Consider the following 19,818-nt stretch of genomic DNA (forward strand, 5'->3'; position numbering starts at 1 on the left):
CCCTTTCTCTAGGAACTCTAGCAAAGAATGCATTCTATCTATCTAAGAAGACGATTCTTTTTATTGATTATGAGCTCAAACTTTTGCTCTGTGTAGCAAATGCCACATTCTTACTAAGACACGCCTGAAGAAGCAACGTGCAGTCTCTGGTCATTAGTACCTAATGTTCAATGTGATATCACAAATGATCCATATAAAGCAAGGTAGGACAGCATCAGGAAGAGGCTCCTCAGCTGATAAATGTGACATTCAAAATGGCAATAGCAAATGTCTCCTTACCGCCTGCTGGCAGTTCATTCCAAGGTTCCCCTTCTCCCCGCGAACTACTTTCATCAGACAGTGTAGAGTCCGCCCTTTTCGATGTAATCCGGAACAATGGTGTTCAATCTCCCCCCGACAGCTTAGGATGATCTCAGGGCTCAGAGAAAAGTCTTCCATCAACATGCGTCGGTAATCCAACATCTCCCCCTGGCACTCACTGCTCACTTGTCGCCCTAAGTTAGGATGTAAGTCATAACATTACGAAAGGTGATGCTATGCATTAGCATCAGAAATCACCACCTATTAAAAGTACATATTTCTATGTGTCATATAATATACCTATCAGTCATGCTAACATCTGAAAAGCTTAGAATTAGCAAAAGCTTTAGCAACATAAAATAGACTTAGACTCCAGATATTCAGGCTTCTCCTGTCAGTGTTCTGCATGAAACAGGTTTTACACTACTGCAGTAATAATGCAAATGCTTTGCCCATGGAAGCCTTATCAATAACTATTGGGGTAAAAATGAAAGCCAAAGAACAATCTCCACTGGCCTACACAATTAAAGCTTTCAGAAAAGACTACATTTCAGATATTCACTATAGGCTCCCCCAACTTCTTTGAGCTGTAAATGCCAATGGGGAAAACTTAAAATAAAAAGATTAAAACAAAACAAAACTAAACAAAAACTGGTCACCCAGACAGTTAGTTTAGTGATAAAGCCAAAATTTGAAGCCAAGTCTGACCCTTGTGCTAAATCGTGCTACCCTGAGTCTCCCCAAAATATTGCACAATGTGTATTTCAAAAATGAAAACTACGCCGGGCGCAGTGGCTCACAACTGTAATCCCAGCACTTTGGGAGGCCGAGGCAGGTGGATCATGAGGTCAGGAGATCGAGACCATCGTGGCCAACATGGTGAAACCCCATCTCTACTAAAAATACAAAAATTAGCTGGGCATGGTAGTGCATGCCTGTAATCCCAGCTACTCCAGAGGCTGAACTAGGCAGTTGGAGGTTGCAGTGAGCCGAGATTGCACCACTGCACTACAGCCTGGTGACAGAGCAAGACTCCGTCTCAAAAAAAAAAAAAAAAAAAAAAAAAAAAAAAAGAAGAAAACTATTCAGCTGGGCACGGTGGTTCATGCCTATAATCCCAGCACTCCAGGAGGCCAAGGTGTGAGGATTGCTTGAAGGCAGCAGTTTTGAGACCAGGCCGGCCAACATGGCAAAACCCCATCTCTATTTTAAAAAAAAAAAAAATTGCCAGGTGGCTCACGCCTGTAGTCCCAGCAATTTGGGAGGCCGAGGTGGGTGGATCACCGAAGTTTGGGAGTTCAAGACCCGCCTGACCAACATGGTGAAACCCTGTCTCTAATAAAAATACAAAAATTAGCCAGGTGTAGTGGCGCTCGCCTGTAATCCCAGCTACTTGGGAGGCTGAGGCAGGAGAATCGTTTGAATTCGGGAGGCAGAGGTTGCGGTGAGTCGAGATCACGCCATTGAGCTCCAACCTGGGTGACAGAGTGAGACTCCATCTCAAAAAAAAAAAAAAATATAAACAACAAGAAAAATACTCAAAAAAGCAAATATGGGCGGAAACTAATATTTATATATATAAAGCTTTAGAGTATGAATCCAAAAAGGAACAGAAATGATTAAACAAAAAAAGAATGCTACCTCTGTGTACAGCTGACTCCAGGCACATTAGCAGGTAGGAGAGTCTGGCTTCGCGCGATCGCGGAAGATTTTCCACATTGCACCGGTATTTCTTCAAGTCACTTTTACAGGATTTGGCCAATGAATAACTGACTTTATAATCCTGGGCAATCAGCTTTTGGCGGGTTGTGAGTGCTTCTCGACACTGAGGAAAGAGTACAGCAATAGCCGTGAGACCACTCATGTAACTTTACTGTTGACGTGTACCTCTAAGATGAGCATGGCGACTCAGCCAAGTACATGTCAACAACTGCAGTTATTACCAACATATCTATCTTTAAGTTTGGTTAAAATTTTCACAATTGAGCTAAACTAGTGTGGCATGAGACAGGGGTGAGTGGGTGGAGAACCTAGAAATTCTGTAGTCACTTGCTAGTTGCTGCTGCAATAGCAGCTGCCCAAAATAAGTAAATATCTCATAGATCCCAATACATTAATCTGACACATAGCATTCTTTTCCACCTCAACAATACCTGTAACATAAATTTCACCAGCATCAAAGTGGCAACTAACATAACATTTGGGGCCGGGCGCAGTGGTTCACGCCTGTAATCCCAGCACTTTGGGAGTCTGAGGCAGGCGGATCACGAGGTCAGGAGATCGAGACCATCCTGGCTAACACTGTTAAACCTCGTCTCTACTAAAAACACAAAAAATTAGCCGGGTGTGGTGGTGGGCGCCTGTAGTCCCAGCTACTGGGAGGCTGAGGCAGGAGAATGGCATGAACCTGGGAGGCGGGGCTTGCAGTGAGCCAAGACTGTGCCACTGCACTCCAGTCTGGGCAACAGAGCGAGACTCCGTCTCAAAAAAACAAAACAACATTTGGGATGTTCTGGTCAATGCTTTAAAATACAATTATTCAATTATTCTATATCATCTGAACAATGATATAAGATTTGAATAAGACTGTTCAAATGATAAAAGAAAAAGGAAATGAGAAACATTTCTTCAGCTACATAGGAAAGTAAATGACAAGACAGCAAAATTAATTATTTCATAAGCCATCAACGATTCTTGCATTCATCCAGGGACAAAGAACTAAAAGAGGATGCTTAATGATATAGCTGCTGAAAAATTAAATAGCTAATTGCCTAGAAAGCACATTGATTCGGTTAACCTAAACTTCTTGAGGAGGCAGGGCTGGCCTTAGTGTGGTTTTATATAAAATTCTTTGATTTTACTCCCCAAACAAAGTAACATCTGAGAATTTTATATAAAATCATACTGAGAATTTTATATAAAACCACAGTCAGAGGGGGGTGGATCACCTGAGGTCAGGAGTTCAAGACCAGCTTGGCCAACATGGTGAAACCCTGTCTCTATTAAAAATACAAAATTAGCCGGGCATGCTGGCAGGTGCCTGTAGTCATAGCAACTAGGGAGGCTGAGGCAAGAGACCCGCTTGAACCCGGGAGGCAGAGGCTGCAGTGAGCCGAGATCACGCTACTGCACCCCAGCCGGGGTGACAGAGAAAGACTCCACCTCAAAAAAAACAAAAAACAAAAAAACAAAAACAAAAAACAAACAAAAAAACAAATCTGAAAAAACAACCACACTAATAACCCTACTTGGCTTCTCACTATCTAGATATCACAATCAGGGTTTCATTTTCTTGGTTTCAGCCAAATATGCTTAAACCCAAGTACCTGGCCTCTGAAAGGAGTGAGCTTATCAGTCACTTACATTTTGGTATAAGATTATAAGAATATTGTTTGAGAGATTGAGAAAGCCTTTTTTTTTTTTTTTTTTTTTTTTTTTTTTTTTGACAGAGTCTCACTATGTCACTCAGGCTGGAGTGCAGTGGCACGATCTCAGTTCACTGCAACCTCCTCCTCCCGGGTTCAAGCGATTCTCCTGCTTCAGCCTCCGGAGTAGCTGGGATTACAGGCGCCCACCACCACCCCCAGCTAATTTTTGTATTTTTAGTAGAGACGGGGTTTCACCATCTTGGCCAGGCTGGTCTTGAACTCCTGACCCCATGGATCCACCTGCCTCAGCCTCCCAAAGTGCTGGGATTACAGGTGTGAGCCACTGCGCCCGGCTGAGAAAGTTTTTAAAAAACAAATAGAACATTCATTAGTTTCAAAGTAATACTTACCTTTTCACTCATGGATTCTTCAAATTTATGGTTAAAGAGGCACTTATACACTCTGCCCTCACCAGCTTGTGTCTATAAGATGGAACATACACATTATTATTACTTTAGCTAAATAGTTATGCTGAACATTATCCACAATCGCATATAGAACTTTCTATTAAATGATTATAATGATAAGTACCTTTGGACAAACAGTTCTGCCATTTATAAGATTTAATAGGCTTTTAACAAAAACAGTGACTGCAGTAAAGATGAAAAAAATATTCCCATGATATCTGGAGTCTGTCATTTGTTCTCAAATATATTTTGTTAATTAGGGAACCAAGAGAAGTGTCAGAGTCTGAGTCTTTTTTTTTTTTTTTTTTTTTGAGATAGAGTCTTGCTCTGTTGCCCAGCCTGGAGTGCAGTGGCACAATCTTAGCTCAGTGCAACCTCTGACTCCTGGGTTCAAGCAATTCTCCTGCCTCAGAACCCCAAGTAACTGGGATTAGAGGCACCCGCCACCCTGCCCAGCTGACTTTTGTATTTTTAGTAGAGATGGGGATTCACCATATTGGCCAGGCTGGTCTCGAACTCTTGACCTCAAGTGATCGGCCTGCCTTGGCCTCCCAAAGGGCTGGGATTACAGGCGTGAGCCACCGCACCCGACCTCTGAGTCTTCTTTCTTACAAATGTATGCTAGAGTTAACAAAACTCTTACATCAGTGGCTCTGATGGTTAAAGCTGTTAATGCAAACCAGCAGGCAGAGCGGAAGTGTACACAAGTTACTTTCAGTACTTTGTTGTAAGGATGGAGGGACTATTCTATTTAAAGTGTTAGAAGGCTGTTCTATAGAGTCAGCAGGTGGTGATCAAGGATTTGGTTTTAAAAATTAGCCACCTGCTATTTTCTTCACCTTAGACAAAAACAGGTAAATACATAATGTGTCAAAGTTTTAGCCACTGAGTAGATGTAAAGACCCTAGGTAAAATAAAATTCCTACAGATAAAACAGACTTTCAAGAACTGAAATTGAGAAGTGAGATAAGGCAGAAAAAATACTATGCGGAGATTATCAGAAGCCAGCTGTTAACTAAATGTTCAATCATCAAGGTTGAGCGCCCAGTTACCACTTTCTGCTACACTGGAACCAATTTCATCTTCCATTTCTGTGGCTTTTCTACATGTGAGGTTTCTTGATGGCTTATTTTATGTTAGAATAGAGTATTAAAAAATATTTAAGTCACAGTGGCTCGTGTCTATAATTGTAGTACTTTCAGAGACAGAGGTAGGACGACAATCTGAGGCCAGGGGTTCAAGACCAGTCTGGGCAATATAGCAAGGCCCCATCTCTACAAAAATTTTTTAAAAAAATTGGCCAGGCAAGATGCTGCTTTCCTATGGTCTTAGCTACTTGGGAGGCTGAGGCAGAAGAATTGCTTGCACCCAGAGTTGGAGGCTGCAGTGAGCCATGATCACACCACTGCACACCAGCCTGGGCAACACAGTAAGACCCTGTCTCAAAAATTAGGGAGGCTGAGCTGGGAGGATTGCTTGAGGTCAGAAGTTCGTGATCAGCCTGGGCAACATAGTGAGACTCAGTCTCTCAAAAAACAACAAAATTAAATTAATTAAAACAAAATTATATATGTGTAAAAATAAAAGGAAGAAAAGAATAGTTTCTGAGCTGACTCACATTTTCACAAAAACGCTCCCGATCGTCTCGGCAAGCAAAATATAAATGCCGGTCTAAGTGAAAGTCATCTGATGACAGTTCAGCCACCCGGAGAATGGCTTTCTTGCAGAGTTCAGAAACTTGAATCTTGGGTTCTCTTTCTTCTGCTTCTTTCACCAGGCCTTTCTCCAAGCATGATACCACCTCACCTTGTGAATGTGCATCCTAAAATAGCGAGGATATTAATATTTTAAAACTTTCACCACATGGGTTTCAAATAAACAACATTTGGCTAAACACACACACACACACCCCCACACACACAGAGTAATAAATCCCCACCATAGAATTGGCTTATTAACGTTCTGCTGAGAAATCAGATAAGAACCAACCACACTGTGGAAGTTAAAGAAAATGCTCTCAATAATCTTCAGTTAGAATATAATGCTTGCATGCTACAAATGGAAACAGAGATCCTAGGAAGTTTAAGTATTATAGTTTAACTAGCACTAGAAATAAGAACCTGAACTTTTAAAAATTTAAAATGTCAAAAATTCATAAGAAACACAACAGGGCTGGGTGCGGTGGCTCACGCCTGTAATTCCAGCACTTTGGAAGGCCGAGGCGGGTGGATCACCTGAGGTAAGGAGTTCGAGACCAGCCTGGCCAACATGGTGAAACCCCATCTCTACTAAAAATACAAAAAATTAGCCGGGCACAGTGGTGGGCGCCTGTAATCCCAGCGAGTCGGGAGGCGGACGCAGGAGAATCGCTTGAACCTGGGAGGCGGAGGTTGCAGTGAGCCGAGATCGTGCCACTGTACTCCAGCCTGGGTGACAAGAGAGAAAAGAGAGAAACTCTGTCTCAAAAAAACCCAAAAAAACAAAAAGACAAAAAACAAAAAACCCACATCAGCTCAAAGTTCTGTTCATAGTTCAATACTGAAATTACACTGCCAAAATCTCCAGGCATTTCCCAAATAACAGTGCTTTCAGTCAAGTTAAAAACCAACAAAGCACAAAATCCACTAAGAAGCTAGAGACCTTCTTTCTCCTTTTCCTACTCTGTAGTGTCCACAAACATCCCAATATGTAGAATCTGTTGTTAAATACTCAACTGGATGTTTTGGATTTATCCTAATGGGATTTAACAAGATTACCACTGTTTACACAAAATGCTTTTGAGAGTTTTCTTAAAAACCATCCAATTATCTTTAATTGTACATTTCATCATCCCCATGGCAACCACAAACATTCATTCATGCAAAATATGAGACAGTTCCCCTAAATATTTTCTATTCAAGAGTCCTAATCTATACTTATAAGATATGCTTCAACAATTTAAGGTATAACCACTAATAGCGCAAACCAAAGCATCTTAAAATATAGTGCTATCAGCCCAGTGCGGTGGCTCACGCCTGTAATCCCAGCACTTTAGGAGGCCAAGGTGGGCAGATCACGAGGTCGAGAGTTCAAGACCAGTCTGGCCAACATAGTGAAACCCTGCCTCTACTAAAAATACAAAAAATTAGCCGGGTATGGTGGTGTGCACCTGTAATCCCAGCTACTTGGGAAGTTGAGGCAGGAGAACTGCTTGAACCCAGGAGATGGAGGTTGCAGTGAGCTGAGATTGCACCATTGCACTCCAGCCTGGGGGACAGTGCGAGGCTCTGTCTCAAAAAAATAATAATAAAATAAAATAAAATATATATAGTGCTATCACTTATTTATACACACGCACTCAAAATCTTGTTATAAGAAAATACATATCTATGAAATAATCTACATACAATAAAAAGATTATGGCCAGGAGTGATGGCTCATGCCTATAATCCCAGCACTTTGGGAGGCCGAGGTGGGCAGATTATCTGAGGTCAGGATTTCGAGACCAGCCTGGCCAGTGTGGTGAAACCCTGTCTCTACCAAAAATACAAAAAATAGCTGGGTGTGGTGACACCCACCTATAACCCCAGCTACTCAGGAAGCTGAGGTGAGAGAACTGCTTGAACCTGGGAGGCGGAGGTTGCAGTGAGCTGAGTTAGCACCACTGCACTCCAGCCTAGACAACAAAAATGAACTCTGTCTCAGGCCAAAAAAAAAAAAAAAAAAAAAAGATTCCTAAAACCAAGTAGGGTAACACCTACTTCAGACAAAATTTCAAATCAACCAAAGAATGTATTTTTTTCTATTTTAATAGGATTTGTCTATAGCACCTTAATTTCCAAGGGTTTCCACGAAAGCTTTCATGTTATCTCCTGACACACATATGAAGAAAGGACACAGTTCTGATATCTACTGTGGACATGAATGAACAGAGGCTCAGAGGAGTTAACTAACTCATTTGAGTTGCAGAACATAAAGTGTCTAGTCCTTCATTTATTTATCTAGAGCTGGGGTTAATCTGGGTGAGTGGGTGGAGCCTACTCCTACCCACTCACCCACAAAAAACTCCTAAACACCTACAAAAATCTCCTAAAACTTGTTTTTTTTGCTGTTATTGTTTAGTTTTTATTTTTATTTATTTTTTTAAGAGACAGGGTCTTGCTCTTTCACCCAGGCTGGAGCACAGTGAAGGGATCATAGCTCACTGCAGTCCCAAGCTCCTGGGATCAAGTGATCCTCCTGCCTCAGCCTCCCAAGCAGCTGGGACTAGAGGCACGTACCACCACACCCAGCTATGGAATACTGTGTTTCTTACTGTACCTCTCCTATGTTTATATGTACTTATATACACAAATACTATAATTGTGTTATAAATGTCTCTAGTATTTCAGAATAACCACATGCTGTACAGGTTTGTAGCCTAGGAGCAACAGGCTATACTACATAGCCTAGGTGTGTAGTAGGCTATACCATCTAGGTGTGTGTAGTGTCCTCCATGATATTCACGCAGTGATAAACTCGCCTAACAACACATTTCTCAGAACGTGTCCTGGTATCCTTGTTGTATCCTCATCGATAAACGACGTGTGACTGTATGTGACTACACTGGTATTAGGTCATAACAATACCTCTACTAGATGTTTCCATTCATTGTAACTTTCAGATACTTTTTTCAAATAAGGGTACTTCAGGAGTTCCTCAGAGTCTCTGAGCTTTTAGTGTACCCCATTTGAGTTTATAACTGAAATGCATACAAATATTTGACAACGAAGACTGCATGGTTAGTTATCAAACATGAATTAAAGTGAGGTGAACTACACACCTGCATATTATGAGAAAATAAGTTCATTTAGGTTTAAAAAGTTATTAATACACAGGCTTGGCATATGAGTAATAAATTATTCTATAAATGAACTTACAATAATTTTTTGTTAACTTTATTGTGGTAGAAAAACATCTGCCTAAAATCTACTGCCAATGCCTTGATCTGTTTTTAGAAGTTTGATAGGCAGTATTTTTTCTTCCCCATATTCCGTGTCCTTTAACAACAATGACCCCCACCAAAAAAAAAAAAAAAAAAAAACCAGCCTACAACAGATGCTAACACTAATCTCTAAATAGTACGCGAGAACTCGGTTTTTTATTTCTGCTATAAACCATTCTCTATTTCAATCCTTCCGCTGTCTTCTGTAATCTACCTAACTAGATAAAGGAAAAAGGGATATCAGAATTACTCAAATTAACTGGTTAAGGCAGGAAATAATAAATGAAATAATAAATAATAAATGATACAGCTACTGAGAGAAAAGCATAAAAGTACTAATACTGTGGCACATGTCCGCAACTAAGTTCCTCTCTTGGAAGTCACAGCCTTTTTCTTCAGATGATGTAAATCATTTATACCTTTACTTTTGGAAATCTGCCCTTTTATTTTGACAAAATGTATTATTATAGAAAATTCTAAAGGCTTTATTAATATATCTTCTTTGTTCTAAAATTTATATTAACATTTGAAAAAATCATAGTTTTGAAATAATGACATTTATGTGTTCATACAAAGGCAAGGTACAAAGAGATTAACCATGACTTCTCTCCTTGGACTTTTGGAGGACGTCAGGTCAAAGCCATTCATAGAAGAGTTTCAAGCTTCAGTGGCAGCAAATTTGAAACTGACAAGCCTGTTGTTTTCTGTGTTCAGAAGCTGCTTTATTAATTTTCAGGATAATTTTTCTATCTAAATAACTGGCTTCAGAAAAGCAAACTACGGTGTTTAGAAAAGGCAGAGAAGAGCTGAGAACATGCCTCCCTCTTTTTTAAACTTGGCTGTAGTACACAGTGAATGATATAGGAAGGAAGGTGTTTTTTCAGAAGTTCAGGTGTGAGTCCATCTCTCTGTCCCCAAAATACAAGAAAGCCTTTGATGCTAGTGTAGTGATCTGGTATAAACTGAAATTTCACCCAATTGGTAGGCATACTGAAAGATTAAATGACAAGAGTATCATTTCTATCTTTGGTCCAAAGAAACAATTTTTGTTATTTTATCTAAGTTGAATAAACAATCCTGTCATGCCTTTTGGCTCCAGCAGTACTATTTTCTGCAATCGCTTCAGTAACTACAGACTTAGTAACTCATACATGCAGGTGACAATTCAGAGAGCTAGAAGGAGGCTAGTCGGCTGCTACCTTGGTAGTTACCAGGCAAGAACTACTCCACGGAGGGACTGAAACGCCTGGCTTTACTGCATGGAGCACTCATCAAGAGGGTGAAAAAGCCTTATGGCTCATTCCTGAAAAGAATGTTTGGAACACTAGAGATTTTAAAAGGAGTCAGGTTTGGAATTGGATACAATTTTCAACATCCTAAATAAAGTCAGAGGAACTTCCTGAATCATCAGAGTGACTTAAGTGCTTTTGTGCCATTTTGAGAGTCCGCTGGGAAGGAAAACACTGCGTTCTTTATTAAAGCTGCCCTTTCTTTATTTGCCTGAAAGATTTATGCCAAGCTCACAGAGTTTTTCAAAACCAACTCAGCGGTACACTCTGATAAGGGACCAGGCCCTGTGTTGATATTAAGGAAAGGGCATCAGGGCTTTGGTGACACCCAGACAATATGCAGAAAGAAACTCTTCATTTGAACTGTGTACTCAGTTCCAGGATCCTAACACCATGTCCCCTTTGTCAGTGATAGACGCCTGCCAACCATGAACAAATAGAGGGCAAAGGGACAAATGGCTTTTATTTTCCATCATATTTCCTGAACAGCAGATTAATGAGCAGCAGCAGCAATTAATAGCTGATGCCAGAGGTCTCAGGCTCCCTCTCCTACTGGCATCCATTATTTTTCAGGAGTTTTTTTCATTTTTGCTGAGCAAACAAATTCAGAGTAAACCTGGCCAAATCTCTATTGTGACTTTCTGTTCAGCAGACTAAGTCCAAAAATAAGATCAGATATAACTGTGGAAGGAGAAACTAGCTAGGTAGTTATTTTCTTTCCTGTCTTTACTAAAATCAGTTGTTCTGAGATGAAGATTAATAATATATCACATTTAGAGAGGACTTTTCTTCCAACCAACTAGAAGTACCTTCACATATCTTAAAATTTTCCAACATTTTATAGATGGACAGCAGTACGCTAAGGAATTTTTTTTTTTGAGGAGTCTCGCTCTGTCTCCCAGGCTGGAGAGCAGTGGCGCCATCTGGGCTCACTGCAAGCTCCACCTCCCGGGGTTCATGTCATTCTTCCGCCTCAGCCTCCCAAGTAGCTGGGACTACAGGCGCCTGCCACCACGCCCAGCTAACTTTTTTTTTTTTTTTTGATTTTTAGTAGAGATGGGGTTTTGCCATGTTAGCCAGGATGGTCTTGATCTCCTGACCTTGTGATCCACCCGCCTCGGGCTCCCAAAGCGTTGGGATTACAGGCGTGAGCCCCTGCACCCGGCCAGTAATATTTTTTATACTAACAGTGGGATATATGCAGAGAAAGATTATTGAACTCAGTCGGGACCAGTGGCTCATGCATGTAATTCCAGCATTTTGGGAGGCCGAGGCGGGTGGATCACTTGAGGTCAGGAGTTCAAGATCAGCCTGGCCGACATGGTGAAACCCCCATCTCTACTAAAAACACAAAAATTGCCCAGGCACGGTGGCTCACACCTGTAATCCCAGCACTTTGGGAGGCCGACATGGGCAGATCACGAGGTCAGGATATCGAGACCATCCTGGCTAACATGGTGAAACCCCGTCTCTACTAAAAATACAAAAATTAGCCGGGCGCGGTGGTGGGCGCCTGTAGTCCCAGCTACATGGGAGGCTGAGGCAGGAGAATGGCGTGAACCCAGGAGGCGGAGCTTGCAGTGACTGGAGATCACGCCACTGCACTCCAGCCTGGGTGACAGAGAGAGACTCCATCTCAAAAAACAAAAAAACAAAAAAACAAAAATTAGCCGGGGGTGGTGGTGCATGCCTGTAGTTCCAGCTACTTGGGAGGCTGAGGCTGGAGAATCACTTGAACCCAGGAGGCTGAGGCTGCAGTCCAGGAGGCTGAGGCTGCAGTAAGCTGACATCCCACCACTGTACTCCAGCCTGGGCAACAGAGGGAGACTCTGTCTCAAAAAAAAAGATTAGAGAACTCAGGGCTCTCATTTGCCAGAGGCACATTATAGGTAACCAGCAGCTGGTCAAATATTGTGACGATAACACCACTCTTTGCAGGTATTAATTCCTCTGCTTCCCACACAGTACTGAAATATTTTGCTACAAACACATGAAATACACTGTGAACCAGCCTTAGCTCTTAGGGCTGTCTGGACAAGCTTCTTTAATTTCAACTTAAGGTCACTCGAGTCCTAAATTTTTCCCACGTCAGTTATACAAAGCTTTTCATATACCGAATTTTTAAGACCACTTTGTTGAAGCTAATGTAGTATTAGATACCTTTTCTCCAAGCCGAATACTACCACATTTCAGAATGTTGATGTCATTTTTGCAGTCATCCATGAAGCCACAGATTAAACGGTAATCACTAAAAATGATGGCCGTCATCTTGGTAATGTACTGGTGACACTGATACTCAGTGATGTTGCCTCGGTGATCCACCAAGCAGGAAACCATGTAACCTTTTCCAACCGGTTCATCAGCACATTCTTTAATCTGCTCAAAATAAAGTAGCTCTTTTACCAAAGTGTTCCATGCTTGTATCAAACAAAATTAATGAAAGACAAAAATGTCTGATATTTTCCTGTTGATTTCCTAATTCTTTACTTGAGAGAAAAAAAGAAAAATGCTTAGAAATATATCCAAGGAGAACATTTAGGAATATACTCATTTTAAAGAAAAATAGCGTGTCATCCCTACTCAGACTGTTGTGCCTTTTAGAAAAACCTGATTAATGTGTTTTGCAAAAAAATACCTACATATCCAAATGCTTAGGTAATGCTCACTTCTAAATGCAGTGAAAAGAGCTGTTAACATCTACAGCTTTGGTATGGTCCTGTGGAAGTCCTTGTGACCATGCAAAGAATGTAGGGGACAGCAAGGGGATGAATCTGGGGAGGAAGGTCTGACAAACAGGTGCAGAAGTGAGGTCCAGCTGCACACCCCAAGCCAAGCTACACAGAAAACTGTTGTTGTTAGGTAAACCTAAGGGCCAAGGAGAGACAGGAGGGAAGGTGTAATATTACTTATTGACATGGTATTATTATTATTATTATTATTATTATTACTATTTATCTTTTGAGATGGAGACTTACTCTGTCACCCAGGCTGGAGTGGAGTGACATGATCTCGGCTCACTGCAACCTCTGGCTCCCGGGTTCAAGTGATTCTCCTGCCTCAGCCTCCTGAGTAGCTGGGATTATAGGAGCTCGTCCCCATGCCAGGCTAATTTTTGCTATTTTTAGTAGAGATGGGGTTTTGCCATGTTGGCCAGGCTGGTCTCAAACTCCTGACCTCAGGTGACCCGCCCACCTTGGCCTCCCAAAGTGTTGGGGTTACAAGCGTAAGCCACTGCACCTGGCCTACCTCTTGACATGACATTAATGTGTTCTAAATTAACTATGGATTGAACATGTGTTTTTGAAATCAGTAGAATCCAAACTTAACCACTATGGTCTGGGACAGAAACATGTTTAAAAGAATGTTCAGTGCAGTTTTGCATGGTGATGGTTCCTGCAAAGTACATTCCAAACCACAAAATGCTAATAAAGCAAACTAGCCCTAAAATGCTGAAACTTAGGCAAAAGTAAAACCTACTAATAGAATTATAAGCTTAAATTATAAAACAGAGAAGGGTGTTTGGAAAAGAGCCTACCGCATTTGGGGAAATTAAGACAAACTGAAGTGGCAATTCTGACAAGAGGAAGGAGTTAAATGGGAATGTTTATTTTGAATATAAACAAGAAACAGTGTTTTATTTGTACTTTGAAACCAATAGAGACCATTCTCCCCATTAAGCTATTTATCACAAGCATGCCCATAGGGCAAAACAAACACAATCTCCTCTTCCAAAAGGTGCTGGATGAAGGACACGCCCCAGACGAATTATTCTATAGGCAACAGGTTCTCTCCACCTCTAACTCCAGTATCAAATCCAGATCACGTAAATAACTCAGTTCAAAAAAGAAAGTTGGTTTATTTTTAAAGGGGCAAACTTGAGAATATAGTAAATAGTCTCACACTGGTTTCAGAGACAGCAGAGATTTTCAACAGTCAAGATGAATAAAATTCTTTCAGTTTAACCCCAAGTTAAGTTTTTTTGATGCCGAAAAAGAGGGCCATGGCCAGGCGCGGTGGTTCACGTCTGTAATCCCAGGGCTTTGGAAGGCCGAGGGGGGTGGATCACTTGAAGTTAGGAGTTTGACACCAGCCTGGCCAACATGGCGAAACCCTGTCTCTACTAAAAATACAAAAATTGGCCAGGCGCGGTGGCTCATGCCTGTAATCCTATCACTTTGGGAGGCTGAGGCGGGACTGCCTGAGCTCAGTTCAAGACCAGCCTGGGCAACACAGTGAAAGCTCATCTCTAATAAAATACAAAAAATTAGACAGGTGTCGCAGCATGCACCTGTATATTCCCAGCTACTTGGGAGGTTGAGGCAGGATAACTGCTAGAACCCAGGAGGTGGAGGTTGCAGCAAGCTGAGATCGAGCCATTGCACTCCAGCCTGGGTGACACAGCAAGACTCCTTCTCTAAATAAACAAAAAAACTCCCAAAATTAGCTGAATGTGGTGGCATGCATCTGTAGTCCCAGCTACTTGGGAGGCTGAGGCAGGAGAACAGCTTGAACCCAGGAGGTGGAGGTTACAGTGAGCCAAGATTGCACCACTGCACTTCAGCCTGGGTAACCATGAGAGACTCCATCTCAAAAAAAAAAAAAAAAAAAAAAAAAAAAAAAAAGAAAGAAAGAAAGAAAGAAAGAGGGCCAGGACTGTATTCCCTGGAAAATATTTTTTTTTTTTGCCCAACAAAACAGAGTTAAGTTTGAAAAGTGAAAGGAGGAATAGATGCTTGAAAATTCCAGCACTTGTAATTCAACCATAGAAAAATAGTGGATAAAAAATAAGACTAGTGGCAGACACCCACTTAATGAAACAGAGAAACATTTTTGCAGGCCCTAATATTGGGCAACCAAAAGTTTTAAAACATCTTAAGAGGCCAGGCATGGTGGCTCACACCTGTAATCCTAGCACTTTGGGAGGCTGAGGCGGCTGGATCACGAGGTCAGGAGATAGAGACCATTCTGGCTAACATGGTGAAACCCTGTCTCTACCAAAAAATACAAAAAAAAAAAATTAGCCAGGCATGGTGGTGGGCACCTGTAGTCCCGGCTACTAGGGAGGCTGAGGCAGGAGAATGGCGTAAACTCGGGAGGCAGAGCTTGCAGTGAGCTGAGATCACACCACTGCACTCCAGCCTGGGCGACAGAGCGAGACTCCTCAAAAAAACAAAACAAAACAAAAACACAAGAAAAACCAAGAGCACTTTTGAACTGTGGCCTCAATAAGAAACTAAATGTAAATTTTAGCTTCAATCACTTGAGATTTTACTGAAACACAGAGATGTGGCACCTACTCATATTTCAGCTCACTATCCATTACAACAGGGCGTGGTGTTTGAATGAGAAGTTTGCATGTTTCTTCATTCTGCTGGATAGCACTTTTTCCTTCTATCTTACTAATCTTCTAAGATGAATAGCAGAAAAGGGGCACTAAATCATCATCAACATATTTAAGAATAGGAGTAAACTCTGAAGTGGCTGGGGAGCAGATTGAAAAGGTACCATTAGAAAAATGCTGCAGTCACTCTATTTTTTGACTGCAGCCAGGAGGAAAGGAGGCAGGATTGAGCTCAATCTTGGAGATTAAGTTTGGTTTGTATTAATAGTTTGCAGGTATTCTTGTGATGTTGTTTTTCTCCCTGGAAGTAGGATTCCAAAATTAAGAAAGATGATAGAAGGAAAATATAGAATGAAATGTTTTGCTGGCAACTATGTTCTTCCTGATATTTAATTTCCCTGACTCCAGTATCATCTTCCTGTGGGAGGGAGAAGTGTCCTTGTTAATGCTAATCTTTTACAAAACCAGAACACCCCAAAAGGTCACAGACAACCATCGTGATATACACATTATATGGAAGCCAGTCTAACGCAAATAGTGAAATTACTCTAGTGAATATGTATATACTCAACTAAATTTCCCTGGGCCAATCAAACTGGTACGTATTTAATGGGACACAAAATGGGGCAAAACAAACGTGTGCGTATGTGTGTATACGTATCTCTCCCAATGTGTCCTTTTAAAAAAACTACTTATGGCTGGGCACAGTGGCTCATGCCTATAATCCCAGCACTTTGGGAGACCGAGGCAGGTGAATCACCTGAGGTCAGGAGTTCGAGACCAGTCTGGCCAACACGGCAAAACCTGTCTCTACTAAAATACAAAAATTAGCCAGGCCTGGTGGCATGTGCCTGTAATCCCAGCTATTTGGGAGGCTGAGGCAGGAGAATTGCTTGAGCCCAGGAGACAAAGGTTGCAGTGAGCCAAGGTGGCACCACTGCACTCCAGCACAGGCGACACAGCAAGACTCCATCTCAAAAACAAAAAAAATATATACTTATAATTGTATAGTACCACAATACAGAGGGAAAATACAAACATTTAAAGTTCAATCCTGGGAATAATTTCTTTGTTAGTATTTAGTTTTGTTATTAAGCAAACATCTTTGCCCTTGATATTTTAAAGTTAGAGGTTTAGTCCTATAGCTAGCTACGGGAGTTTGAGATGTAGAATATTAAAGCTAGGAGCTAAAGATAAATTTTTCAAAGATATGCCTTTCTGCTCAGAAGCCTCAGGGTAAATACGAGGGGTCACTGCTTTAAAAGAATAAAACGTAACTGATCTAGTATTAGAAAGTTTGAGAAAATAGGTTTTACGAGACCCCATAATGACACAAGGAACGCAGGCTGATGGCTTATCTGGATGAGACAGGGTCTTCCTTAAGAGCTCGGAAGAATGTGGCCCTGACTTAATTCATCAATAGGGCCAGCTTGAGGACAAATTAATATGGTGTGAGATCTATGACTGCTAATTCTGGGGTGGAAAAATAGCAACTGTTTTCTCTGTGATTCTCATATTTCAGTATACAGAAACTCTGGCTTTCTGGAGTTTCTATTACTGATTTAAAAAAAAAACCCTATTAAAAAAAGAAATTTAAAGTACCACAATTTTCACTAATATTATTTGTTGTTTACACTGGGCCAAGATAAACAATTTTAAAAATCTTAACCTTTTTAACACTAACTCCTATTATTTGACGTATATATCTCTGTGGTTCAACTGATCCAACTGCATAGCCAAAACAAGAATGCTGACAGACCTCTTGTAACCATGCCAATATGCTTCAGACACAGCAAGCTGTCCAATGTGTGAGAGTAGCACTGATACCTCAGCACTTTTACTTGCTGTTTGGAGACCAATAGAACCTGATTTCCAACTTCCTCAATCAATAGTATCCTAATGTAAGCGTAGGTGGATGTTAACAAAAAGAATCTAATTATACCCCCCAACTTCCTAACTTTCAACCAAGGCAGATGTGAATTCTAAGAAAAGTAATGTAACTGAGTCATTCTTCTCATAAGGGCTGGTCTGGTCAACAGATGTAATTTTCTCCTCTCAGCCATTAGATATCTACAAAATTCTTTCACAACTTACCTCTGTTATAGTAGATTTGCAAACCTCTCTGGCCACAGATTCAAATTTGGGATCTGTAGTTAGGTTCAGCTTGTAATTCCACAACAACTAGATACGAGAGGAAAAATAAAACAAAACAAAGACAAACTCCAGTTAGAACAGTATGAAATTTATTACCAATGTTACTTTAAATGACAAAAGCCAATTACAGAGTCAGACAAAGCATATTCACATCAGATAACAAAGAAAGTAGGATAAAATGCCATCACATTCCTAGATAAAAGGAAAAAAATGCAAGCCAAATAAAATGATGACTATTCAGATATCTTTGTCATTTTTACTAAAGGACAACTTTTTTTTTTTTTTTTTTTGAGATGGAGTTTCGCTCTTGTTGCCCAGGCTGGAGTGCAATGGCATGATCTTGGCTCACTGCAATCTCCACCTCTCGGGTTCAAGCGATTCTCCTGCCTCAGCCTCCCAAGTAGCTGGCATTACAGGCATGCGCCACCATGCCTGGCTAATTTTGTATTTTTAGTAGAGATGGGGTTTCTCCATGTCGGTCAGGCTCATCTTGAACTCCAGACCTCAGGTGATCCACCTGCCTTGGCCTCCCAAAGTGCTGGCATTACAGCAGTGAGTCACTGTGCCCGGCCCATAGGGTCCACTTTATACAACTGTTCTAACACATCTTACACTAGAAAATATCTAAAGCCTATTCTTATTCACAGATAACGACTAAATATTACTTTATCTTAGAATCTTCCATAAAAAGATTTTGATAAGTGATCCAATTTCTGAAAAGCAGCAAAAATGAGCCTTTAAATTGTTTAGCTGGAGAGACAGAGAAGAGACTCTGGATGATGTAGAACGTGAAGACATATGTATATATTTATTTTTGGAGGTGGATACATTCCTCTCTGACTGCTATACGCTCCAAGATGAAAAAATACAGTCATCATTCACTGATTCAGTTAAACATCTGCCTGGCAAGGCATTTCACAGATAGACTATTAGAGGAAACAAGCGAACGTTTACTGAGTACGTACTATGTTCCAGACACAGTGTTAGGTACTGGTGGATAAAACATAAGGAGAAGGACAAAGACTGTCCAGTGGTAGCAACAGTCAATGGCAGGGCATATGATCAAGTAATTGGCTAATAGCATCACTGGATACCATAGCAGTATCGGGGTGGAGTACTCCAAACTGGGGATTGATAGGGAGTTTGGTCAGAGAAGATTTACCACAGAAAATACTAAGATGAAACCTGAAAGGCTAGCAGCAGTTAGCCAGATTCAAGGGTAGGGAGAAGACTTTTTTTGGGCAGATAATTCCGCATCCCTGCAAGGGGCGGAGGGAACTGGAAGTCCAACGGAGGACTGACCCAGTAAGCCGCAAGCCAGGCCAGATCAGAAAGCCTTTGTAAGCCATGGCTGAACTTCAACCCAAGAATAACAGGAAGTCGCAGAAGATAAAGTAGGGGGTGACACGATCAGATCTGCTTTTTAGAAGGAGGACAGAGGCACATTAAAAAGTACATTAGGAATGACATGGAAGCACGCAGTTAATTCTGTATGAGTGCTGAGGAAGATCTGAAGAAAATACAAAGGATGGGTAGGATTTCTTCTCCTCCCTCCTCAAAAACAAAAACATGAGTAAAAGCTCTATCTCTCAGCTACCATCAATAACTGAGTTTTAGGCCGGGTGTGGTGGCTCACGCCTGTAATGGCAGCACTTTGGGAGGCCAAGGTGGGTGGATCACCTAAGGTCAGGTGTTCAAGACTGGCCTAGCTAACATGGCGAAACCCAGTCTCTATTAAAAATACAAAAATTAGCCAGGCATGGTGGTGCAAGCCTGTAATCCCAGCTACTCCGGAGGCTGAGGCAGGAGAATAACTTGAGCCTTTAGAAAAAAAAAAAAAAAAAAAAAAAAAAGGAAAGAAAAGCTTTCTGGGATCTCAAAAACTTAGGACAAACAGTAACAAAATCCAGAAAAATTAAAACTACAAGCAGAGTAT

At 41.2% G+C, this 19,818-nt stretch overlaps 1 protein-coding gene and 1 long non-coding RNA gene across 4 annotated transcripts in view; both read right to left on the bottom strand.

The window, feature by feature from the left end:
- LOC126943787 (uncharacterized) overlaps window positions 1–19,818 on the bottom strand; it is a 166,638-nt gene that overhangs the window by 43,470 nt on the left and 103,350 nt on the right. The gene's annotated exons all lie outside the window — the stretch shown is intronic.
- Window positions 1–19,818, bottom strand: part of GLG1 (golgi glycoprotein 1) — a 154,643-nt gene that overhangs the window by 38,977 nt on the left and 95,848 nt on the right. For both annotated transcript variants that reach the window (XM_050772667.1, XM_050772668.1), the window contains exons 3-8: window positions 17,823–17,909; window positions 12,548–12,763; window positions 5,754–5,957; window positions 4,079–4,150; window positions 1,942–2,125; window positions 280–494 (exon numbers count right to left, since the gene is read on the bottom strand). In XM_050772667.1, coding sequence (XP_050628624.1) covers window positions 280–494; window positions 1,942–2,125; window positions 4,079–4,150; window positions 5,754–5,957; window positions 12,548–12,763; window positions 17,823–17,909 — 978 coding nt within the window. The remainder of the gene's footprint in view (window positions 1–279; window positions 495–1,941; window positions 2,126–4,078; window positions 4,151–5,753; window positions 5,958–12,547; window positions 12,764–17,822; window positions 17,910–19,818) is intronic.

The sequence above is a fragment of the Macaca thibetana genome, chromosome 20 (assembly GCF_024542745.1).
Source record: "Macaca thibetana thibetana isolate TM-01 chromosome 20, ASM2454274v1, whole genome shotgun sequence".
Classification (NCBI taxonomy): Eukaryota; Metazoa; Chordata; class Mammalia; order Primates; family Cercopithecidae; genus Macaca; species Macaca thibetana.